The 27,162-nt window shown below is 35.7% G+C and overlaps 1 protein-coding gene and 1 long non-coding RNA gene across 5 annotated transcripts in view; one reads left to right on the top strand and one right to left on the bottom strand.

The window, feature by feature from the left end:
* The window catches only part of PTPN12 (protein tyrosine phosphatase non-receptor type 12), an 89,489-nt gene extending 73,947 nt beyond the window's left edge, over positions 1-15,542 (top strand). For both annotated transcript variants that reach the window (XM_068550439.1, XM_068550440.1), the window contains exons 13-18: positions 4,775-5,757; positions 9,384-9,461; positions 10,347-10,414; positions 11,680-11,710; positions 14,035-14,142; positions 14,690-15,542. In XM_068550439.1, coding sequence (XP_068406540.1) covers positions 4,775-5,757; positions 9,384-9,461; positions 10,347-10,414; positions 11,680-11,710; positions 14,035-14,142; positions 14,690-14,751 — 1,330 coding nt within the window. In that variant the 3' untranslated portion in view covers positions 14,752-15,542. The remainder of the gene's footprint in view (positions 1-4,774; positions 5,758-9,383; positions 9,462-10,346; positions 10,415-11,679; positions 11,711-14,034; positions 14,143-14,689) is intronic.
* LOC137768814 (uncharacterized) overlaps positions 1-27,162 on the bottom strand; it is an 81,113-nt gene that overhangs the window by 23,009 nt on the left and 30,942 nt on the right. The gene's annotated exons all lie outside the window — the stretch shown is intronic.

Raw genomic sequence — 27,162 nt, forward strand, 5'->3', positions numbered from 1 at the left:
TATGAAAGTACTATAAAAGTGTATTAAGCCTTATTTCAACAAGCCTTAGATTAAGGAAGGATAAGGGGAAAGTCTGTTAGTGTAATTATCAGTTAAATTTGAGTAACAAAAAGAACCGCAAAGGGATACAAGGAAACTTTTGGAGGTGATGGATATGTTTATTACCTTCATTGTGGTGATACTATCATGGATGTATTGGGCTGGCCAAAAGGTTCGTTTGGTTTTTTCCATAAGATGGTTCTAGTAGCACTTAGTTATCTTTAACTTCATTCAAAACAATTTTGTTTGATTGTATTGTGACAGCTGTCATATCAGCGTGCATTTAAAAAAGACATCAAAATTGGTGAATTTTTGTGTAGCCATTTTAATATTGAAGATGGAAGAAAAAAAGCAACATTTTTGGCATATTATGCTTTATTTCAAGAAAGGTAAAAACGCAAGTGAAATGCAAAAAAAGATTTGTGCAGTATATGGAGAATGTGCTGTGACTGATCGAATGTTTCAAAAGTGGTTTGCGAAGTTTCGTGCTGGAGATTTCTCGCTGGACGATCCTCCACGGTCAGGCAGACCAGTTGAAGTTGATAGTGCTCAAATTGAGACATTAATTGAGAACATTCAATGTTATACCACGTGGGAGATAGCCGACATTCTCAAAATATCCTAATCGAGCGTTGAAAATCATTTGCACTAGCTTGGTTGTGTGAATCGCTTTGATGTTTGGGTTACATATAAGTTAAGCGAGAAAAACCTTCTTGACCGTATTTCTGCATGCGATTCTCTACTGAAACATAATGAAAATGTTCTGTTTTTAAAACAAATTGTGATGGGCAATGAAAAGTGGATACTGTACAGTAATGTGGAACGGAAGATATCGTGGGGCAAGTGAAATGAACCACCACCAACCACACCAAAGGCTGCTCTTCGGATTATCCAAAGAAGGTGATGTTGCATATGTGGTGGGATTGGATGTTGTGTATGTGGAGTCCTCTATTATGAGCTCCTTCCGGAAAACCAAACGATTAATTCCAACAAGTACTGCTCCCAAGTAAGCCAACTGAAAGCAGCACTTGACAAAAAGCATCCAGAATTAGTCAACAGAAAATGCATAATCTCTCATCAGGATAACACAAGACTGCATGTTTCTTTGATGACCAGGCAAAAACTGTTACAGCTCGGCTGGGAAGTTCTGATTCATCCATCGTATTCACCAGACATTGCACCTTGGGATTTCCATTTATTTCAGTCTTTACAAAATTCTCTTAATGGAAAAAAAATTCAATTCCCTGGAAGACTGTAAAAGGCACCTATAACAGTTCTTTGCTCAAAAAGATGAAAAGTTTTGGGAAGACGGAATTATGAACTTGCCTGAAAAATGGCAAAAGGTAGTGGAACAAAAGGGTGAATACGTTGTTCAATAACGTTCTTGGTAAAAATGAAAAATGTGTCTTTTATTTTTACTTAGAAAGCAAAAGCACTTTTTGGCCAACCCAATATATGCATATGTCCAAACTCATCAAATTGTATACATTAAATATGTTCTGGGACTTCCGTGGTGGTCCAGTGGTTAAGAATCCACCTTCCAGCGCAGGGGACGCGGGTTCAATTCCTGGTCAGGGAGCTAAGGTCCCACATGCTGCGGGACAACTACGACCGCATGCTGCAACTACTGAGCCTGCACGCAACAGCTAGAGAGCCCGCATGCTGCAACTACAGAGCCCACGTGCTCTGGAGCCTGTGCGCCACAAATAGAAGCCCACGTGCCACAACTAGAGAGAAGCCCGTGCGCGCCGCAACAAAAGATCCCGCATGCCACGACTAAGACCCAACACAGCCATAAATAAATTAATAAATAAATAAATATATATATTAAAAAAATATATTCAGAGCTTCCCTGGTGGCACAGTGGTTAAGAATCCGCCTGCCAATGCAGGGGACACGGGTTTGAGCCCTGGTCTGGGAAGATCCCACATGTCACGGAGCAACTAAGCCCATGCACCACAACTGCTGAGCCTGTGCTCTAGAGCCCGCGAGCCACAACTACTGAACCCACATGCCACAACTACTAAAGCCCGTGTGCCTAGAGCCCGTGCTCCGCAACAAGAGAAGCCACCGCAATGAGGAGCCCACACACCACACTGAAGAGTAGCCCCCGCTCGCCGCAACTACTCTTGCGAGAGAAAGCCCGTGTGCAGCAACGAAGATCCAACACGGCCAAAAATAAATAAATAAATTAAATAAATTAAAAAAAATATATGTTCAGGTTTTTGTATATCAACTGTACCTCACTTAAAGCTATTTTTTAAAATGTGAGTAGCTAAGAATTTCATTACTATGTACATATCAACATCATGTAAGGCTACTGCTTCTAAAAACATTTACAGGATTGTTGGTTAAATAGGCAGTTTAAGCACATTTAACTCTGGTGCCTCCCTAAACTTCCTAAAATTATAGTGGAGGAACATAAAAATATATAAAGATTAAAAACCAAAAAACTGAAGAGAAGGTGGTAGTAAATGAGATTTTGACAGAATTTTGGGAAGTGGAAAACACATTGACCAATGTGAAAAGGGACTTAGAACAGAGAAAGCTAAAACTTGCTTTCTTGTAGGTGAGGGAAGCCAATAAGAATCAAGATGATTGTCTTCAAAGAACCCCCAGAAAGGCCCAGAAATTGGAGGTCCCCCTTAAGCCTGGTGTGTAGGATGGGACTGAAAACAAGAAGAATACTTGAATGTCTCTATAAAGAGTGTTTAGAACCCCAGATGCCTTCCATCAAATTGAGCAGACAGATGACAGCTTCACACACACCTGGGAACACAGTAGGGAGGGATTTACTTTGGTGTGGTTGAACCTGGAAGTCTCTGGGTTCAGTATATCAGGTCCAACTGATGGTGGGGTTGTTAGTTCCTTGCTGAAAGCAGGAATCTGCATGCTGGATAGTGAGATTGCTCCCACCCCTTATTTGGCTCCCAGAATACTGATAGCCACTTCTGGTGGGAGACAGAATCCCTCTCTTGAAAAACTAACCAGCCCAAGAGAGGAAATCGATAGTTATTGATGGTTGTGGCCCACCAATGATGTTGCAAGGACTGTATTCAGTCACCAAATAGTAAGATGGCCACTAAGCCACAAGCCCTCCCCCTTACATTTACATACACATTTCCCAGTCATTTAAAATATTCCATTCTCTCAAAATGAACAGAACCAGGAATTATCAGACACTTGACAAAGCCCCTAACATGAAAGACATAATCAAATAAGCAGGAAAAAATGGATGGAATGGAGACAACACAGAATAGAAAAAAGATGGGGGGGTGGCAACTGTCTGTTTTCTCAGTAATTAGGAAATATTGCAACCATGAAATAAGAACCAGGTCATAATAAATAAGAAGCTCTTGGAAATTAAAAATATAATAGCATAAATTTTAAAAATTAAAATTTAATTTTAACTAAAGAAGGCTAGAAGACAGTCAAGGAAATCTCCCAAGAAAATGAACAAATAGAAAGAGAGAAAATAGGAGAGAGATGATAAAGAAATTAGAGAATCAAACCAGGAGGTATGTCACATAATCATAGTAATAATAATAATTATAACTAAAACTAATCATAGTCTGGAAGGAGACTGGAAGAGAAGAAATTAGGAAAGAAGTTCCTAGTAGTAACATGAATTTTTGCACAGAAAGGTCTCAATATAGTGGATTAAAAATTGTAATACAATGGATTAAAAGAAGTTACACCATGAGATTGTAGAACATGAAGACTTAAAAAAAAAAAAGAAACTAAAAGCTCAAAAGAGAAAAAACAGCTCACAATCAAAGGAACGGGAATCACAGTTATAAAAGTCTGAAGGAAAGTTATTTCTAGTCCAGAATAACACGCCTTTTCCAAAAGTCAGTAACCTTGAAAACATAATAATTACGTAGACCTCAGGAAATCTGTTTCCTATGTATAGTTTTTAAGAAGCAATTGGAGGGTGTAACCCACTAAATTGAGCAAGTGTACCTAGAAAAACAAAGATGGGACCTGGGAAACAGGAGAGTCTAACACAAGAGAGAGTGTCAGCTCTAAGGTAGCCTCGGGGGCCAGGGGTCCACACTGGAACGCGAGGCTCAAGGTTTCTAAGAGGGATGTCTGTGATATTGATAGTTACCTGGTACGCTTGACCAATTGAGAGGAGGTGTACAAATCTGCAGGAAAGTTTGAAGAAGGGCTGAATTACTGATGGTACACAGGAAACCCAAGCCAATTATTAGGGAAAAAATAAGAGTTATATAAGAAAAAATAGGAAATCATGCTGTCATTGGTATGAATAATAACTGTAGTCATAAGATTGAACTAACCAAAAATTAGCAGTATTAGGAAGATGGAGAAGACATTTCCATAGTAGGAAGACAGTAGAGTATGTGTGAAATAGAAAGATCAAGTAATAACGTTTATGCATTTTGAAATATTTTGAAATATGGAGGCAAATCTTCGAAGTAGCTGTTTTTAAAAAGTTGAAACCTGATGTCTCAGGGTAAATGGAGGGCTGTGGGAGGGGACTGCTGGTTTTTTATTAAAATTCTTGTGTTATTTGACTTTTTTAAACAATGTACATACATTACTATCTTGTTAAACATTAACTTTTCTTAGTTTGGCAAATTTTAATTTTTTATTCATAACCACAGACTCTACTGACTTTTAATTTAAAGAAGCTTAGCTACATAACTGTTACCTATCAACTTATTTTTTAAAAGGATGAACATTCTAATACCCTTTTCTTAATATTTTCCAGTTGCCTTGTAGAAGGGGATGCTAAGGAAGAAATACTGCAGCCTCCAGAACCTCACCCAGTGCCACCCATCTTGACACCTTCTCCCCCTTCAGCTTTTCCAACAGTCACTACTGTGTGGCAGGACAATGACAGATACCATCCAAAGCCAGTGTTGCACGTGGTTTCATCAGAACAACATTCAACAGACCTCAACAGAAACTATAATAAATCAACAGAACTTACAGGGAAAAATGAATCAACTGTTGAACAAATAGATAAAAAATTGGAGCGAAATTTAAGTTTTGAGATTAAGAAGGTCCCTCTTCAAGAAGGACCAAAAAGTTTTGAAGGGAACACACTCTTGAATAGGGGACATGCAATTAAAATTAAATCGGCTTCGGCTTCACCATGTACAACTGATAAAATCTTTAAATCACAGGAATTGAATTCAAGAGATCTAAAAATTGATGATATTTCCCAGAATTCCTGTGTGGACTGCAATGCAACACAGTCAAATAAAGCTCCAGTTATCCTACCAGAAGAATCAAAGAAGAATTCAGACACACCTCCAAGGCCAGACCGCTTACCTCTTGATGAGAAAGGACATGCACCGTGGTCATTTCATGGACCTGAGAATACTCTACCCATGCCTGATTCCTCTGAAGGCAAATCCTCAGATACCCACTGTCAAACAATGAAAACTGGGAGTTCAACACCAAGCCCCACGACACAACTTGCAACCCATGATCTCACAGATCATCACAACAGTTCCCCTCTATTCAGAGCACCCCTCAGTTTTACTAATCCTCTTCACTCTGATGACTCGGACTCTGATGAAAGGAACTCTGATGGTGCTGTGACCAAGAATAAAACCAGTATTTCAACAGCAAGTGCCACTGTTTCTGCTGCCGCTAGTACTGAAAGCATTTCTACAAGGAAAGTATTATCAATGTCCATTGCTAGACATGATATAGCAGGAACAATACATTCAGGTGCTGAAAAAGGTAATGATAATAGTATCTAACACTTATAATATTTTTACTATGTGCCAGTCACTGTTCTAAGCACTTTAGCTATATTAATTCATTATGTTTTATTCCACACTTTACTCCAGAACCTACGCAAAATTTCATTATTTTTGATACTAATTTTATTTTTAAGTAAGCCTTTATTTATTGTTACCTTAGTTTGATCACATTGCATTACTGGACTTTTTGTTTCCAAAATATTTAAATTGTTGTAACTGAAAATTTTCTCTTCTTATATCTTACAACTCTCAGTATTTATATGGGTCAAAATTTTATATGACTGAATAATTAGAAATAATTTAGGGAAGATAGAATTACTTAAAGTGACAGTGACACAAATACTGTAGAATGGCTTGATTGGCCATTTAATTTCACCCATGTATATTACAGGTATCTATTTCATTATCTTTATGATCTTTTAACTACAAAATACCTTTTTAAAATTTTAAACCTCCTCACAAATGCTTGCAAAAAAGGCTCCTTTCAACAATGAGTTTATTAACCAAGGAGCAATATTGTAGCTGCTCAGAATATAGGAAGTTTAATTCAGTCAGTAGAAAGTGGGATATTTCCATGTCTAGTCATCAGTGCTACTACTATTTAATTAATGACTCTCTTCTTTAAGCAGTCTAAGCATTTCAAGATAACGCATGCCCTAAGTTCCCAAGATGTATTATTGGGTCTTGAAACTCCTCTTTAATCTGCTAAAAATTACCACGGCTGCCATCTTAAACAGACCATGATGTTGACAGCAAATATATAAACACAAGAGCTATTTATTGATAGGTTGATTATCAGTGGTCTTTTACTTGTTGGTGAACTTTGATAGTGACACACATAGACTGGTATTTACATGTGCAGCCAAATTTGTGCAGCCAAATTAAGTACTGTGAACTTGAAAGATGACTTTTTCTAATTCTGACCCAGTAAGTACCACCCATACTGTGATGCCTCTATTTTCCTCAACTCACACATACTTTTTTTTCTTTTTTTTAATCTTGGGGATGTATCTGGTAGAGTAAATGAGAGTCTAAGCTAGTTTCTTAAATTTACAGGATTTTCTATGTTCTTGATTCTTTTGTGGTTTATTTCAAGGATCTTCAGAAGATAATGGTTGCCACAATAAATACTACTTCACCAGTTTGGCATAATTTAAAATTGTTAATATATTTTTTCCCCTCGACTTCAGAGTTTGAAAAATAACTGCTAAGTTATAACTACACAAGAAAATATGTAGATAAGAAATTGTCGTTTTGTGGTTTTTTTTTAGCATATCAGGCATGTGTTTTGTACCTAGGAAATAAATTTTTTTAAACCATTACTAGAAATAGAGTTTGGTGAGGGCAGGAAGGATGCATGATATGACACGCTTATTAAAAGTTACTGCCATATGACCAGTGTTTTGGTGATAACAGAAAGAGTTCCTTTAGAATACAACATACTGCACAGAATAGTTGAAAGCACTCTTCTGTATACCAGCTCACTTCCTTTCTCTCCATTTTATTTGTATTTCAAAGCAAAGATAGCTGTAAATGTGATTTCTGGTTTCTTTTCACCCTACCTTAACTATGCTAAATGAGTTTGGTATTAACAGATGGTTTTCCTGTGTAAGTATTCTGTGTTGCAGCATAACTACAAGCAGTCCTATTTTTAATGTTAGTAATTATTTACCTTGTAGATGAACCTTTGGCACAAGGATTAGATTACTGTTTGCTTGTTTGTTTTAAAATTTGCTATGGAATAATTTTGTTTTGATACCTAAAACAAACTTTTGCATAAGTTACTGCCTGAAAAAAAATTCCTGGCTATCATTCTGATTTTAATATTGACTCAGGCCTCCTGAAAGATTTCTCAGACATGGCTACACTAGGCTCCCATAAAGTGTATGATTTACAAAAGCCTATGAAAAATGTGCAGGCTCTGGTTGGTTAACCTCTAAAACACAAATTTATAACACAGAAAAGGCAATCCAGAGATCCAGGGAGAAACATGCAGTTGAGAAGCCAAGGCCACAGTTAGAAAATAAAGTCTTTCAAGAGTGAGGACTGTTGTAACAGAAGAGGTATAGAGTTTCCAAAAGATACTTGATACTTGATGTAAACAAGCCATACTGTCCTTCCTGATTTGTTCACGTAATTGTGAAATGGCACCACAATGTCAAGATTATGCATCTCTTCCTTCCAACAGCCATCTCTTCACTGTGAGCTCTTAGTAACAAAAGAGCAAGGGGAAATACGATGATTGCTTACACTGTTACTACCAGACAGGGTAGATAGTTCTTTAGTAGCTTAACTTTATGTGCAAGAGAGAGTTCCAGTACTCATGTTTTATATATATATATATGTGTGTGTGTGTGTGTGTGTGTGTGTGTGTGTATACAGATTTTTATATATATATACACACACACACATATATATATACAAAGTATTGGACTGGAACTCTTCTCTCAGCAGGATCCAGGGGCTGTATTTTCTTGTGTCTTCAGCTAAATAATTGTAGGAGGAACCAGAGCAGTCATACCTGGCTCATGCATGTTGAAAATTGAAAAGGCTTTTTTTGATTTTCACTCTCTTTTTAATGCATAGCCTATCAAATGTGGTAAAATAGCAAAGTATCATGGCACAGTTGTTCACAGTTTTAAGAAAACAGTTGTCAAGGCCCAGACAATATAGGATCCTCACATCTTCCTTTCTTTGTCCCATCTTAGTTCTAACCTGAGAGTCCACACACAGAATTGTATCCTCATATTTTCTTTTTCTACCTCCAGTGAAACCTCAAAGGATCTAATACTCTCATTTCACCTTATGCCATAATAAGGCTAACTGACAAGGCTTACTTAATGCATTGTCTTTTCCAAGAGCTAATTTTGTTTTTACTGGTGAAAAGCTTTTATATGGCTTCAGTCACTATTCTCAAAGTATGGTCATATGCCACTGTTCACAAGATTTTAGGCAATAAATAAATGAACATCCAAAAATTTTAATGGTTATATTTTTGTGTATTAGAAAAATAACTAGCACTTTTAATCTGTTACTTTAGTCATTACTATTTAAAACATGACTGAAGTACATAGTTAAGTTTAAAATGAGTGGGATTTAAAAAAATAGGACATATGGTCCACAGTATGGCAAAACTCATAAAAGGAGTTAAGCAATCGATTACAGTTTGGGAAACACTGACTTAAGTCAAATGACTGAAGCTTTCCTTTGTGGACTCAAAGCATTATCGGCAAACCCAGTAGAGAAGGCACTCGCCTGCTGGCTTCTCTGCTGAAGATGCCTTCAGACTCAGAGGACAGTGTGATTAATGCCTACACGGTGTCAGGAAAGTCATGGGAGAGTCACTTTCTCTGTGCAACAGTGATGGAGTTCAGTCTTTGCTCAATAAGCTTTATAATTGTTTTTGATAACAAGTCGAGTGATAACGATATCTTGTTTATTTTTGCATTTTTAAAAACTGGTTCTCTTAGATACTTGTGGCAGTGATTTTTGAGAATGTCAAGAAAGCTGTCTTATTTTGTTTAGATAAAAAGTTCACTTTTAAATGAGTTAACATTTTTTAACAAGTTCATAATTTGTCTAAATTTTATGTATTTGATTTAGATGTTGATGTTAGTGAAGATTCGCCTCCTCCCCTACCTGAAAGAACTCCTGAGTCTTTTGTATTGGCCAGTGAACATAGTGAGTGTATCTTCTGATTTTACCTATTTCATGCTTTAATAATAAGCTCTGAAAAACATGGCTGATTACAGTCTGTTGCTGTTGAGCTACACAATTAAATTGAAAAACAGGTTTGAATTTATACTGACAAATGTTTTTAATTCCTTGTATGAAAAATACTTATAATGGTATTTTTTATTTGCTAAGACTGCTAATAAAATGGCTGCATTTATATCAAACACTATAATCCAGTTAAATGCAACTATAACTGTATACAGTTTATTGTCTTTTCATTCATTAAAAATGGCACTTACTTATGAAAAGACATTAACTGCTTCACTTGGTACCAGTTTAGGTAAGTAAACATTTAAATTCTGTTGTAGGCAGGCATCACTCAGTTGATGTTAACTGAGGACCCTTAAGGCCACAAGAGTATCAGTGAGGGAGAAAGTGATATTTCAGAGTATTGATAATATATTCCTCATCCTTCCCATCCTGAAAAAGAGTATAGAAACAGCTTTAATATATTTACAGTGTCTTGTGCTCAGTGGAGGTGCACACTACTAGTCTTATCTGAGCTGCATTTTACAAATATTTTATTCATTTTAACTGATTTTAAGAATGTTAAAAAACAGTGAAGCCGTATACTTCACTAATATTAAATAAATAAGTCTAAGTCTGTCATACCTGTAGATTACAATGCACTTGTAATAAACTCTGATAACTCAATTCTTTAAATTTTAAGTAAGAAAGCTTAAGGGCATATTCTTCAATTAATAGAAGCTAGAAATTTTTTAGTGGAAGTGATAGTTTCTAAAAATCTATAGTATCTGTTTTTGTATATTACCTTAAAGCAAGAAATTTTAAGAATTAAAGATGTTAATTGTAAGATTTCATTTTTCTCAGATACACCTGTAAGAGCTGAGTGGAGTGAACTTCAAAATCAGGAACAGTGTGAACAAAGAAAACCTGAAGTGAGTTCTTTTGGGATTGGAACAGCTATAGCTCAATATTTTTGTTCTTTTGTTTTATTAATTTATCTTACAGTTGTTTGTTAGTTATTACCTTAAGACTATTAAATATAATTTTTGATAATTATTTCTTATGCTATAATTTCACATGAAAAGTGTATAAAATGTGAGATCTAAAACTTTTTTTTTAATTAATTAATTTATTTATTTTAATTTTTTTTGGCTGTGTTGGGTCTTTGTTTCTGTGCAAGGGCTTTCGCTAGTTGCGGCAAGCGGGGGCCACCCTTCATCGCGGTGCGCGGGCCTCTCACTATCGTGGCCTCTCTTGTTGCGGAGCACAGGCTCCAGACACGCAGGCTCAGTAGTTGTGGCTCACGGACCTAGTTGCTCCGTGGCAGGTGGGATCTTCCCAGACCAGGGCTCGAACCCGTGTCCCCTGCATTGGCAGGCAGATTCTCAACCACTGCGCCACCAGGGAAGCCCTAAAATTTTTTTAAAGAGCATTATGATCTACATATGACCATCACTTCAGAGTGATGGTCATATTCCCAAGCTGCTTTTGAAATTTTCCCAAGCTGCTTTTGAAATTTGTAAATTATGCCTTGTTTCAAATCATTTTGGAGGTATGAATAGAACAGGAGTTACTATTTTCAGGGTCCTAGTGCTTTCCTAGATTTTGTTCTTTCCATTATAAAACCAGGTATATTGTCTCTCCCTTTGGTTTTTCTGGTCATGTGAGACTTCCTTTCACATTCAGGAAATGTTTTGGTAGCTAAGTATTTTAGCCACGGGAAATGCCATTTTTCATCAACATTAATATTTCTCTCATATTTGAATATCTCTGAAATTGGCGTATATCTTAAAATTGATTAAAAAAGCATTGTGATATACTTTAATTGGTAAATAAAGTATTGGTAACCTAATAATGATGCTGTGTCTTACAATCAGTGATATCATAACTTGATGAATACAGTAGAGGGCTGGCAAAATGCAGTTGTGTGTATGTTCTCTTATGTAGTAACTTCTGCATTTTCAGTTTTCATCCAGAAGGAAAAGGAATTCCCCTATCCTTTTACTCCCAGTATAAAACACCACAACATTAAAAATTTTTAACCCTAATTGAAAACACCATTGTTTTCTTTTCCTTTGACACGAGAATCTTGATAGATCTTGATTTATTGGGATATATACTCGTAACAGACCAAATTTTCTATAATTTGTACCTGAAAGGGATGTACTGTAATAGCTATTGAATGTCTTCCTTATAGGGCTTGATAACCTCTGGAAGTGAAACATGTGGTAAGTTGGATTGTGTTCCTTTTTGCTATAGATTATATAGATTAATTTCCATAAAATAGCATGTCTCATGGTGTATGCTATTTATTTGGTTATTTCAGTATGTGAAAATATGTAGGACAACTCTTCTAGAACCTGAATTATGTAGTATAATTCTTTTAAATTCGTTATTATACCAGATATTATTATTGATCAGGAGGATAACAGCATTTATTATCAGTAGTTACAGGCTGATGGGAAGGAAATTATTTTTAAAATATTTTCCTGTATTTTATTTCTGTTGTTTATAAAAACACTTAGAATGTAGATCTGACAATGATTTGAATAAATGCCCCAAATTAACCTAGATGATTGAATTGGGTGCCTAAAAATCAATTGTTTTGGAAATCTTCCTTTTAGGACTTTTACATTTGTGAAGGCTAGTAAGATTATGTTAGCTCAACCCAGTGTTATAATGCCAAGTTAGAAAATTTTTCTACTACATTACTTTTACGATCATAGTAAAATAGGTCAAGTTATTTGTTAATTCTTATAAATCAGTAACTACGTAAACAGCTCATCAAACATCCTAGCTTATACAGTTCCCTCAATTTATCTATCACCTCTGCCCTTACCCTCCATTCTGCTTCAGCTGCTCTCTTCCTGGATCTTTGCCTAATGGGGCTCCATTCCATCTCATAAACTCTTTATTACTCTCTGTTTACTTTCCTGCAGCAACATATTATAAGGAAAAGAGCAGAAGCTTTAGCGTCAAGCCCACCTGGATTGGAGTCCCATTTTTGCCATTTTACTTACTATGTGGATTTGGGCAAGTTACCTCATCTTTCTAGGCTTCAGTTTTCTTCTCTGTGAAATGCAGATAATAGTAGTAACCTACCCTAGAGGATTGTTGTGAAGATTTAATTAAATTAAATCATATATGGAGAGTATTAGACAGTGCCTGGCGCATGGTAGGCACTGAAATGGTAGCAATGCTGTTATTATTATCTATGTTATATTACTACTGCTGCTATGGCTAGATCCCTGGGTCTTTTATTTTCTTATTATCTGTTAACTCCTTTCTGGTTTCTCTTCCTTCTCTATTCAATCTAGATACCATCATCCATCACTCTAGTCACACTCACAGTTATCCTTAACTTTCTTGCCCCTAATTCCCATACCATTTTACTTTATCCCTCAGGATTACTGAATACTGCTGGGGAACTTGGCTCAGTTTTACAGAGTGAGCATACAGTTCTAGGATTGATCCACAGTTGAGCCCTCAGCGTTGCTTGGTTGTCTTACCTGCTCTAGTTTATACCCTTTTTATTTCCCCTGAATTTTCCAAATCTTTATTTTCTTCATGAATCCCACTAACTCTTACTCAGTAGTAGGCCCTTTACTTCATTGAGGCTTTTAGCCTAAATCATCATTTCCTCATAGAAATATGAGGAATACCCCTCCGCCACTTGTTTCGTCTACATGCCTCTCCTTTCTGTCCCTGTTTATTATAAACCTTATCACACACTACTATAATAAGTAATGTACTTGTCTGGCTCTCCTACTAGACCAGGGGTTAGCAAACTGTATCCCACAGGCCTAATCCTGCCCGTGGCTTGTTTTCTTATTCTGCCCTTGAGCTGAATGAATTATTTTTACATTTTAAAGAGGTGTTTAAAAATAAAAACAAAGAAACAAAAATCAATGAAGAATGTGCGACAGAGACCGTACGTGGCTTGCAAAGCCTAAAATATTCTCTAGCCCTTTACAGAAAACGTTTGCCGACCCCTGTCTAGACTATAAGCACCTGAGGACAAGGATTGTCTGTTATTTGATGTGTATTCCAAGTTTCCAGAAAAGTTCCTTACAGGGGGTGTAGGGGATGTGACGAAGGTGGTGAAAGAATGCCTGAATCATAGTAGTTGATTTCTTTTGTTACTAATCTTATGCATTGGCAGTTAAATATGTAAACTAACTAAAATTTAAGCAATGCTAAATCTTAAAAGAAAAGAATTACTACTTTTAAGCACAAGTATTAAGTCCATTAATAAACTATGAACTTGTTTGCCATTGATTTCTATATAAAGGCATTTCAGTTGCAGTTGAAGTAGGAGCATAAGGAGAATCGTCACACAGCAGAAGTACTCACTGCAGATATACCAAACACCTAATATAATTTCCTGTGTTCATTACCCCCTTGCATTTATATTTACCTGGGCCTCTAAAATTATGCTCAAGAAAATACTTGCTCTTTTAACTAACTGCCCACATTAAAACAATTAGAGGATTCTTCTACCTATGATGCTACACATGATTATGACTAACAATGGCTTTGATTTGCATTTTAGACCATCCAGCACGAGGTATTCATACAGAGACTTGTACAGAATGTCCACCTACTTTCAGTAACAAGAAAGATCAAATATCAGAAAGTCCAACAGAAGCCACAGAGATTGGTAATTTGTCTATTAGATAATTTTAAAACTGTAATTGTGTAGTTAATGCTGGCAAGAATGAAAAAAAGTTATTTGCCATCATTCCAGAATTTCCTTAAGGCAAAGTTTATCTTTGTGCTATGATTTATTCAGGTTCTTAAATGGCACTTGCCAAGCATAAAACATGTACTGTCCAAGTTGCTTGGAATTAATTATGAAACAAATGAACTAATTTATTCTGTTTCATACTGAGGTTAAAAACTAAAATATAAAAAACTGCAGTGTGTAAACAAATCTTTCTTTTGAGTTGGAAAGACTAAAATATCTTAGCTGTTTTTCTTACATTTTGATAGAATTGATTTTATTTTTATAAAAGAAGCAATTATTTTCAACTACCCAGAACAAATTAAGAGTTGGTTTGTGTTTGTAGAGATTTGTTTAGTTTAAGTTCTAAATTTCCATATGGAAATTTATTTGTTCCAGAAAATAAGAATGTCTACAGACATGAGCTTAATAGTGTAAAAATATTTCTGAACACTAGAGAATTATTGTGGTATTTTGATTATAGGTTTTGGTAATCGCTGTGGAAAACCCAAAGGACCAAGAGATCCACCTTCAGAATGGACATGATTCAGGGAACTAAAAGACACTTTAAATTATACTGGAAAATTCAAGTGCCACTGAAAGCCAGATTTATAGTATTCCATCTTAAAAATGTGGGACTAACAGCAGTGTAGATTGTTACCTTAGTGTTTTTTGCTGGGACCATCTACCTGCCTTATATTACACTTAGGAAAAAGTATTACATACGGTTTATTTTGTAACTTCAAGTATTATTGCCTTAATGTCTCTTAACCCTGTTACACGCTGCTTGTAGACATGTTAATATAGTAATACTTTTATGATAAATTGAGTTTAAGGACTACTCTTTTGCTAATGTTTTATCATGTATGCATTATTTTGTATATGTACAGGGCAAGTAGGTATATAATTTGATAAAGTTACAGTCATAAAATATTATTAACAGAAGATGTAAGAAATTTCTGCATGGTCTAAATCTTTGTGTACCTTATTTGTAAATTATTTGCCCTGAAGTTTTAGAAAATAGTTTCTGAATTTTAAAATTGCTGGATTCATGCAGCCAGCATTACAGGTTATCAGAGATCAAAGATTGTAATAATAATACATTTTGTAAATTGTAAGCAAAAAGTTATTTTTATATTATATACTGTCTAATTGTCCATCCTAATTGTCCTTGTTTTCATCTAGTTATGGAGATTCAGTAAGTGCCTTGGAACAATATTGAATTCTCTTAGCTCGTGTGTGTTACTTTAATATTTGAACTCAACTGGGATTAGAAGACTATCAGAATATATGTATGTTTCAGGATATTTGACCTGCCATTAAAAAGACAAAAACAATTTTACAGTGCCTACTTGTTTTGGGTTTTCATTCCTCTTTTGTGGGAAATTAGACTTAATATCCACCTTCCTCCCAGCTCAGTCTTATCTTTAAGTCATGAGTATGAATGGGGTTTAATTTCTTAATTATAGAATAGGGAGCACCTTCTGCAGAAATATGGCTTTGCAGTTCTAAATACTTATCCTGGAGTCAGCCCTAGGCATCCTTCTTAGCCTTCTCGTTATTGCCTACTGGGATGCCAGGAAAACACCAAACAAAGGTGCAGTTGGGAAAAGGGAACTGGTTTCTTCCCATCCTGCGCTGGAGCAGAGGTCCTTTCCGTAAGTACCAAGTTTGAATTTTGACATCATTGATCAAAGCTGATAGACATCTGTATTTTCCCTCTGCATATAAAAGAGGGAAGAAATTATGAGACTACAGTGAGATAAAGTAATCGTATATGAATAGAAAGAGGATTGTTGTGGAAGAGAAAATAATACTATGATTTCATGTTGAAAAATTTATAAAGCTCATTGGTCTTAGAATTTCACATTTTTCTCATATATTTGTTCAAAAAATGTGAATACAGTGGACCCTGGACAGTCATAAGATACAAACACCTCTACAGCATATCATTTTCTTAATAAAATTTAAACTGAAATAAAGTATAACTGAAAAAAAATTTAGTCTCCATACACTTTATGATTTGTATAATATGGCACTAAAATCATTTGTAAAGATTTTTTTCTTGGTAAGGAGTTGCTTTGGAACTCCTTCATTGAAGTATACATGTATTCAGAAGGGAGCAAAAAGCATATTAACCATCACAAAGTATATACACTCCTCTGAGTGTGACCACCCCTAGGTCAAGCAGTAGGACAGGACCAGCCACTGAGAAGCTTCCCCTTGGGCTTCTAAGATTTGTTCATTATTATATGTGTAGCAGTTGCTTGTTCATTTTTCATTGCTAGAGTTTTGCATTGTATGAATATACCACAGTTTGTTCATTCTGCTACTAATAGATATTTGGGTTGTTTTTGGCTTGGGAAAATTACAAATTTTGTTGCTACAAACATTTTTAAATGTGTTTTGGTACACTTATATATATAAATCTGTTGGGTATATATCCAGGAGTGCAATTTTTGGATTATAGAGTATGCACATATACATTCAGCTTTGTAGATATTGCCAAGCAATTTTCCAAAGTGGTGGTTCTGATTGTTAACATATTTCCCTCCTGACTAATGAGGTTGAGCACATTTCTCATGTGCTTATGACCATGTGGATATTCATTTTTGTGAAGGACCTGTTCAAGTCTCAAGCATATACTGTTTGGCAGTATCTACTAAAGCTGAGTATGCACATATCCTATCATCCGGCAACTTTGCACCTGTTTTTCTATTTAGTTGTTTGTCTTTTTCTTATTGATTTGTTGGAATTATTTATATATTCCATGTGTGTTTGCCTGTGCTTTGCCTTTTCACTCTACTAATGGTGTTTTTTTGTTTGTTTGTTTTGATAAACAGAAGTTCCTGAATTTAATTAAATCCAATTTATCAATCTTTTATAATTACTCCTTTTTGGTGTCCTCTTTTAGAAATCTTTGCCCACCCCAAGATCACAAAGATAGTCTTTAGTTTTCTAGAAGCTTTATTTTTTATTTATATTTTTATGTTATGTTTTTATCTAAAGCTACAGAATTAATTTTTTTGTATAGAGTGTGAGGTAGATTTCTTTTTCCTTTTATGAATCACCAGTTAATGTCCTTCCTCCATTAAATATATAGTCTTGTCATATGTTATATATTCATTGATCTGAGTCAATTACTAGATTTTTTTTTCTTTCTGTTCCATTGCCTATCTTTATAATGTTTTAAATTCTGCCTTTTTCCACCTTTAGCTTTCTCCCAGTGATTTTTGTATTGCCTAGAACAATCAATAAAGTTACTCATTTTTATTTTTCTATATAAAGCACATAATAAATAAGGTCATTTGTATCTGAGATAAACCACTGGCAAATTTATCCTGCTACTTTATCCAAATCCTCTCCCTTACAGCTAATGCTACAAAGACCTTTAATCTTTACTTTTCCATCCTAACACTATCAGTTACCTTTCTTTTGGAAGCAATTTTTCACAAATAGTATTTTTTACTCTAGTAGTTTTCACTTTATGGACATTTTCTCCTAATATTGGTAAACAGAGAGCAGTAAAGCCATAGTCATATGTCAGTGCTGAGCTAGGCTCAGTCATAAGCTAAGTGACTTCCTCTCAGGTAACAGCCTCATAGGACATGTGGTTAAGTTTTTGCCTGAGCAAATTTACATAACTGTATGTCCTAAACCCCTGTGGTCACTTCAAATAGCTGAAACTATGAAATTCTTTTTTTAATTTTATTGTTTAAAACATTTTTTAATGCCATTGCCTGTGTCAATTTTTAACTTAAGTATAATTGACTTAACAAATATTATATTAGTTTCAGGTGTACAACATCGTGATCCAATATTATTATACATTACAAAATTATCACCACAGTAAGTCTAGTTACCATCTGTAATCATACCAAGTTACTACAATATTATTGAACTGTATTCCCTGTGCTGTACATGACATCCCTGTGACTCATTTATAACTGGAAGTTTGTACCTCTTAATCTCCACCGATTTCAGTCATCCCCCCCAAACCCCTTTCCCTCTGGCAACCACCAGTTTGTTCTATCTATGAATCTGTTTCTGTTTTGTTAGGTTTGTTCGTTTGTTTTGTTTTTTAGATTCCACATATAAGTGAAGTTGTACAGGATTTGTTTTTCTCTGTCTGACTTAGCATAATACACTCTAGTTCCATGCATGTTGTTGCAAATGGCAAATTTTCTTTTTCATGGCCGAGTAATATACATTCATCGTATGTATACGCCACATCTTCTTTATCCATTTGTCTATTAATGGGCACATAGTTAAACTAAAAAGAGACGATTTTGTGCTAAATGAGAAGGGAAGCAATAAAAATAATGCAATTTGCAATCTGAAGCTTTTGAGAGAAATTCAAGTGAAGAATGACATCTTAAGTATACTTAGTCTTAAAATGTGTTCTGATTATAATATTTTTGTTGAAGTACATTTCTGGTGGCCTTGATTGCAATCTGTGAAGTCATTCTATTTTAATCCTAAATATAGAATTAAATTTAATTAAATCACTGTTGTGCTAGTTTTGGAAAAGTTTTTGCTGTTTTTGTTTTCTTAAACAGATGTCTCCTAATTGCCTGCTTTTAGTGACGTTATTTTAGGTATCAAAAGTTCACATTCACATTTAATAGCTTTCTAAATAATCAGATGTGAATTAATTTCAGTTTTTTAATACTCTATTCTCCAATTTTAGATCTTTGTTACACAGCTCTTAAAGGCCAGAAGCTCGTATTTTCAATTCTGGCAGATAGGGAATTGCGAAAACTTTAACAAAAATTTTGGCACATAACCATTCAATATATTGTGCTAAAAGTAGCTCTAGTTTTGAATATAAACTGTATTTTCTTAACAGATTTGCTGCAGTCTGTTTCCCCCGCTATTTGTCTTTAAGGTGCACAAATCTCGCATGATATGCAGATGACCAATTAGATCGTGAACAATTTAATCAGTGAAAAGCAGCTACGATTGGGTAGCTCAAGAAGATGTGTCTCAGTGTTTTAAACTACAACAAATCTGGGCTTTGTTGAGTTAGTGGGGGAAGGGAATTCCAAAGATTCCAACCATTTTTCATTTTTTAGAGATAAGATGGCCTATGTACTATAATCGTGATTTAATGTAATAGTATTTGTGACTTAACTCTTGCCAACATTTCAGCAAGAACATATTCTTTGGCTACTACAGATTTATACCCAAATAGCCAAACATTAAACAGAAAAGTAGTTCTAAATTTCTCCTTAAAACATTGTTTTCCTGACTGAAAAAAATTTTAGTAGGATTAAGTTTATAGTAAGTACACAAATGTACAATACATCTGTGATATTTTAAAGTATTGTGGTTTTTAAATTTTAGCTTTATCAACTTATATGTAAACCTGTTAGAATATTTCCAATACTTTCTAAAACTAAAATGTGAGAAAGCATTAAATAATTTACTGTATTAAATATAAAATCTAAGTATTTAGCATTTCTCATTGTATTTGAATTAATTATATAATAACATTTTCATGCAGCTTCTATGCAAAAAATTTTAAATACCAATCTGGGCACACTACATAAATTGTATAATTTGAAATATGTAGAGATTAGCTGAGATTAACATTAGAAAGCCATTTTTATTTCTTTTTCTGACCACACTGCGCCTTGCGGCCTGCAGGATCTTAGTTCCCCGACCAGGGACTGAACCCGGGCCTCCACAGTGAAAGCACTGAGTCCTAACCACCAGGGAATTCCCTAGAAAAACATTTTTTAAATTAAAATTATATATGTACACATTTTATTGTTTCAGAAAGGTAAAATGAAGTTTATAGGAAGTTGACTATTGCCATTCAGAATAACAAAGTATTCTTGGCATCTTTTCAATCCAAAGATTGAAAATGGATTGATCCATTTTAATATTATTTCATCTGTCAATATCGATTTCCATGTAACAGAAATAAAGTAAAATTTATATGTAGAAATTTTACATTTAGACTTTGCTTTCGTGTGAATTCAGTTGAATTTAGGGCCAAAGGCTTTTGAAAGTTGGATTCTTTGACATTGATAGCTTTTAGCAGTTTCAGTGGCTGTAGAGGTGGGACATCATGGAACTCTTCCCCATTCTGTCACAAGGGGGCAGCAAAGCAAGCCAAGAGGAAATTTATAGGTACCAAAAAAAAAAAAAAAAAAAAAAAAGTCGGAAAGGCACTCAAGAAAATTTAGAAAGCTATAGCCCAAAAGCTTCTTGGGGTGGCTTCACTATTTTAGAGTGTTTGTGAAGTCCCTAATGCCAAGTGCCCCCCTTTGCAAGAGTCATACGCAAATCTTAAGGCATCAATACACCTCATGCAGACTCAGGCCTATCTAATAAAAATTATTAACCTTGCGGAATGCTTACCAAGTGCCAAGCCTTCTGCTTATCTCTGAATACATTATCTTTCTCAATCTTCACAAAAACTTTGCCAGATGGACATCCCTGTTTTATGGATGAATCTGCGGAATACAGACTTTAGATAATTTAAACTCACACAAAGTAGCAAAGCCAGAATTTAAACCTAGCTCCTGTTACAAAATCCTTGCACTTAATTACTGACACTACTATATGCCCTAGTTTTCAGAGAAGCTAGGAGTGTAGGCTTTAGCAGGCAAGAAACGTGTGTGCTAGTTAACTGACTAGTTACTTAAGTCAAATGTCACTAATATGTTTTAAAATACATGGCTTGAAAACTGATGAAGGGAACTTCCCTGGCGGTCCAGTGGGTGGGACTCCGTGCTTCCACTGCAGGGGGCGTGGGTGCAATCCCTGGTCGGGGAGCGAAGATCCCATGTGGCACATGGCGTAGACAAAAAAAGAGGAAAAATAAATGCTAAAGAAAACTGATGAAGGCCATCTGCATGCTTTTCCTTGGTATCTCTGTTTACTTCCTATCCTGCAGTAAATTTCTAGGGCAAAAGTATGGGACAGAAGTCAGAATCGGAATTTTACCAGCTTGGTCAATTTTAATTTTATAGTTAACTTGGTAAGCTATTGTGGCAGGTTGGAAATCATAGCCACAATATTTTCAGCTCCTCCCATCAAGGTGGAGTTTGTTTTCTAGTATCTGGGCTGGCCTTCTGCTTTGCTTTGACCAATCAAATGCAGCAGATGTGTTTCTAGGCTGACTCTTTGTGTAGACCTTAAGAGGACAGGCTGCTTCAGTCTCTTGGGTCCCTGCTGGCATGTAAAGTAGCAGGATACAAAATTAATGCACAGAAATCTTTTGCATTCCTATACACTAATGATGAAACATCTGAAAGAGAAATTAAGGAAAGACCCCAATTTACCATTGCAACAAAAAGAATAAAATACCTAGGAATAAACCTACCTAAGGAGACAAAAGACCTGTATGCAGAAAACTATAAGATAATGATGAAAGAAATTAAAGATGATACAAACAGATGGAGAGCTATACCATGTTTTTGGATGGAAGAATCAACATCGTGAAAATGACTATACTACCCAAAGCAATCTACAGATTCAATGCAATCCCTATCAAACTACCAATGGCGTTTTTCACAGAACTAGAACAAAAAATTGCACAATTTGTTTGGAAACACAAAAGACTCCGAATAGCCAAGGCAATCTTGAGAAAAAAAAATGGAGCAGGAGGAATCAGGCTCCTGGATTTCAGACTATACTACAAAAGCTACAGTAATGAAGACAGTATGGTACTGGCACAAAAACAGAAATATAGATGAATGGAACAGGATAGAAAGCCCAGAGATAAACCCATGCACATATGGTCATCTTACTTTTTACATAGGAGGCAAGAATATACATGGAGAAAAGACAGCCTCTTCAATAAGTGGTGCTGGGAAAACTGGACAGCTACATGTAAAAGAATGAAATTAGAACACTTCCTAACACCATACACAAAAATAAACTCAAAATGGATTAAAGACCTAAACGTAAGGCCAGACACTATCAAACTCTTAGAGGAAAACATAGGCAGAACACTCTATGACATACATCACAGCAAGATCCTTTTTGACCCACCTCCTGGAGAAATGGAGATAAAAACAAAAATAAACAAATGGGGCCTAGTGAAACTTCGAAGTTTTTGCACAGCAAAGGAAACCATAAACAAGACGAAAAGACAACCCTCAGAATGGGGGAAAATATTTGCAAATGAAGCAACTGACAAAGGATTAATCTCCAAAATTTACAAGCAGCTCATGCAGCTCAATAGCAATAAAACAAACAACCCAATCCAAAAATGGGCAGAAGACCTAAATAGACATTTCTCCAAAGAAGATGTACAGATTGCCAACAAACACATGAGAGAATGCTCAACATCATTAATCATTAGTGAAATGCAAATCAAAACTACAATGAGGTATCATCTCACACCGGTCAGAATGGCCATCATCAAAAAATCTACAAACAATACATGCTGGAGAGGATGTGGAGAAAAGGGAACCCTCTTGCACTGTTGGTGGGAATGTAAATTGATACAGCCACTATGGAGAACAGTATGGAGGTTCCTTAAAAAACTAAAAATAGAACTACCATATGACCCAGCAATCCCACTAGTGGGCATATACCCTGAGAAAACCATAATTCAAAAAGAGTCATGTACCACAATGTTCACTGCAGCTCTATTTACAATAGCCAGGACATGGAAGCAACCTAAGTGTCCATCGACAGATGAATGGATAAAGAAATGTGGCACATATATACAATGGAATATTACTCAGCCATGAAAAGAAATGAAATTGAGTTATTTGTAGTGAGGTGGATGGACCTAGAGACTGTCATGCAGAGTGAAGTAAGTCAGAAAGAAAAACAAATACCGTATGCTAACACATATATATGGAATCTAAAGGGAAAGAAAGTGGTTCTGAAGAACCTAGGGGCAGGACAGGAATAAAGACGCAGACGTAGAGAATGGACTTGAGGACATGGGGAGGGGGAAGGGTAAGCTGGGACGAAGTGAGAGAGTGGCATGGACATATATACACTACCAAATGTAAAACAGATAGCTAGTGGGAAGCAGCCGCATAGCACAGGGAGATCAGCTCTGTGCTTTGTGACCACCTAGAGGGGGTGGGCTAGGGAGGGTGGGAGGGAGATGCAAGAGGGAGGAGATATGGGGATATATGTATATGTATAGCTGATTCACTTTGTTATAAAGCAGAAAAAAAGACACCATTGTAAAGCAATTATACTCTAATAAAGGTGTTAAAAAAATGTAATGATACCCATTTCTAAGAACATGAAAACATGATTTAAAAATCACTGTATTCTACAATGGAATATTAGCCAGAAGAAAGAATGAAATAATGTCATTTGCAGCAACATGGATGAACCTAGAGATAATCATTCTAAGTGAAGCAAGTCAGACAGAGAAAGACAAATATATGACATCACTTATATGTGGAATCTAAAAAAAGGATGCAAATGAACTTATTTACAAAACAAAAATAGACTCACAGACATAGAAAACAAACTTCTTGTTACCAAAGGGGAAAGTGGAGGGAGGGATAATTAGGAATTTGGGATTAACCAATACACACTACTATATATAAAATAGATAAACAACAAGGACCTACTGTATAGCACTATAGCACAAGGAATTATATTCAATATCTTGTAATAGCCTATAATGGAAAATAAGCTGAAAAAGAATATACATATATATATATACACACACATGACTGAATCACTTTGCTATATACTTGAAACATTGCAAATCAATGACAGTTTAAAAAAAAATCACTGTATTCTAAATAAAATATCTTTTGGCCTAAGGCAGTGTTTCTGAAACTTTTTTTTATTATTGCCCTCCCTGTACAGGAGAAAGTTTAAATTAAATTTAAATTCTCCCTAGTGAGAGAAATAAGGAATAAGATTTTGTTGGGTAGAGTTGAGTTTTGAAGGGGCACAAGCCACTGCCATATCTAAGGGTCCTTTTGCCTTCAAGAACAAAGTTTCAGAATGCATGGTATAAGCCCATTAACAGAAAACTGTAAATTCAAGATTCTGCCCAACTAGTTTTAGATGCACTGATGGGCCAGGTGTCATCCCCTTGGCTATGTCTGAAAATATCAAGACTCTCAATGTGCTTCTCACCCTTAGCTCACCCTGCTGGGAGTGTGTTTTGGGTTTTTCCTCATCTTTAAAATGAGACAGTAGTTTCACGCTCTCTCATAGTTTTAGGGACAAGGGAAAAATTTGAAAATATTTTGAACATTCAATCTAATGTTTACTTTATGGAATCTAACAAATCTGTTTTCTTGAAAGGAGATATCTGATAATTTGCCTTACCCATTAATTAGCTGAGATGCCTAATGGTGTTCCTTCCCTGAAAGACTCTCTGCCTCCTTGTTCCTTCTTAAACATACCAAGTGTACTTTAAAATAGATATTTGTTTTTATCCACTTCCAGAAGGCTGTAATAGGTGTTTCCCTTAATGAACACCATAATTTCCTTTTACCAAAGGATTGTTACAAGGATTAAATTATTTAACATACATAAAATGCCTAGCACAGTAAACTTTCTCTTTAGTATAAAACACACGGACTTCCCTGGTGGCACAGTGGTTAAGAATCCGCCTGCCAATGCAGAGACACGGGTTCGAGCCCTGGTTCGGTAAGGTCCCACATGCCGCGGAGCAACTAAGTCCGTGCGCCACAACTGCTGAGCCCGCGCGCCTAGAGCCCGTGCTCCGCAACAAAGAGAAGCCACCACAATGAGAAGCCCGCGCACCGCAACGAAGAGTAGCCCCTGCTCGCTGCAACTAGAGGAAGCCCCCATGCAGCAACGAAGACCCAATACAGCAAATAAATAAATAAATAAATAAAACACGAAGCCATAAATTATGAAAGAAACAATATATAACCAACTGAAAAGCAAACAGCTTATTGTCTAAGTGACTGAAACTATTGTTGACATAACCACAATACCATTATCGCATCTAAAAAAATTAACAGTTCTTTAATATGATCAATTTTCCACATATTATACATGTTCAAATTTCCCTGAGAGTCTCATAAAATGTTTTTGACAATTGTTTTGTTTGAATCAAGATCCATACAAGATTCACACACTGCATTTACTTGATACACCTATTAAATTTCTTAATTTTAGGTTCCCCTTCCTTTTTTTCCCCTTGCCACTTATTTGTTGAACTGTGTCATTTGTCCTATAAAGTTTCCCATACTGGACTTTGCTAACTGCATCCCTGTGGTGGTGTTAACATGTGCCTCTATCCCTCTATTTCTTGTAAACTTGATAGTTGGATCTGGTGGCTTTCTCAGATTCAGGTTTGATGTTTTGGGCAAGAAGGCTTCATAGGTGCTGCCATTTACTCATCACACCCAGCAGAAGGGCTATAGTGTTTAGTAATGTAGACACTCAATGGTAATGTTGATCAGTGAGTGCTGTCAGGCTGATTTGTTCATCAAAAAGTCTCCAACAGTCTTTCATTTAACGCCACCCTCTTCTTAACATGCCTTCTTGGGCTTTAGTATCTAGAAGGCTAAAAATGCATTTCTCAAATTCCCTTGCAGCTAGAGCTATTGATGTGATATAAATTCCACCACTAGAGGCACTTGTGTATAGTGAACTAAGTGGGGGAGGGGCAGGTTATGAAGCATCTTCGTGACAGGGTGTATTGTAGTGAAGGACATGTGGCTGTGGAACCAGTGGCTTCCCCATTCAACAGGTGGCCTTCGAGAATGGCCTGAACAACAGTCCCTTGACAGCTCGGTTCTATAGCCTGGATCTGTGAGTCACTCCTGAAGCTTAGCCCGCAGGCTGTTTTTTCAACCCTGCCAACCATTTGTAATAGACCATGTAATAAATCCCTTCTGGCTTAAATTACTGAAGAGTGGATTTTGTTCTCTGCTTTGAACCCTGACCAATACAGCTCCTCTAAGAAAAAGTATTTTCAGCAGTTGTCAAACAGTTGCCTCTCTGATTTTATTTTAAAAAGTGAATTTATTAATAGTTAAACTTGTTAATAATTGCCTGAGTATGTAAAATAGATATTCTAGGAAGATATACCTTTTTAAAACAAAAAAATCATATAGCAATTTCACATTCCCATGGTATAAACTTTCTAAAAAGAAACACGGAAGTGCTTTTCCCCCCCAGTTTTATTGAGAAATAATTGACATACATTGCTGTACCAGTTTAAGGCATACAGCATGATGGCTTGATTTACATATATTGTGAAACGATCACCACAATAGGTTCAAGTGACATCTATCATCTCATAGATTCAATAAAAAGAAAAAAATTTTCTCCTTGAGATGAGAGCTCTTAGGAGAGCTCTTAGATGAGACTCTCGTAACAACTTTCCTGTATGTCATACAGCAGTGTCAGCTATAGTCATCATGTTGTACAGCACATCCCTAGTACTTAGTTATCTTATAACTGAAAGTTTGTACCTTTTGACCACCTTCCTCCAATTCCCCCTCCCCCCAGTGTTTTTAAAAAACATTTAAAAATTAATCCATGTTAAGAAAATTAATCCATGTCCATTATGAAGACAATTTTATTGAAAGGTAATTTAAATATTGTCTTCACAAAATTTTAATTCCATAATGTGAACTAAAAAGTATAAATCTTCAGAGTCTAGTAAAGAGATTTTTATTCAATATTTTACTACATAAATGTTCAAACACAGAGAAGTTGAAAGAATTATACCATGACCTATCCAGTAACCTAATTATACGTATACCTGTCACCTGGACTCTACAGTTAACATTGTTATATTTGCTTTATTACATACCTAACCATCTAGGCATCCCTCTATCATACATTAATCCATCTTATTTTTTGATACATTTCAAAGTAAGCTGCAAACATGAGTACACTTCAGGCCTAAATACTTCGGCATAACAAAAGGATTTTTTTTTCCAGATATAGTATTTGGCCACTGAAGGGCTTCCAAATGACATAAAATGCATTAGAAAGTAAACTAGTCTATAGTGTCCTGAA

Source organism: Eschrichtius robustus, chromosome 8 (assembly GCF_028021215.1).
Source record: "Eschrichtius robustus isolate mEscRob2 chromosome 8, mEscRob2.pri, whole genome shotgun sequence".
NCBI classification, from domain to species: Eukaryota; Metazoa; Chordata; class Mammalia; order Artiodactyla; family Eschrichtiidae; genus Eschrichtius; species Eschrichtius robustus.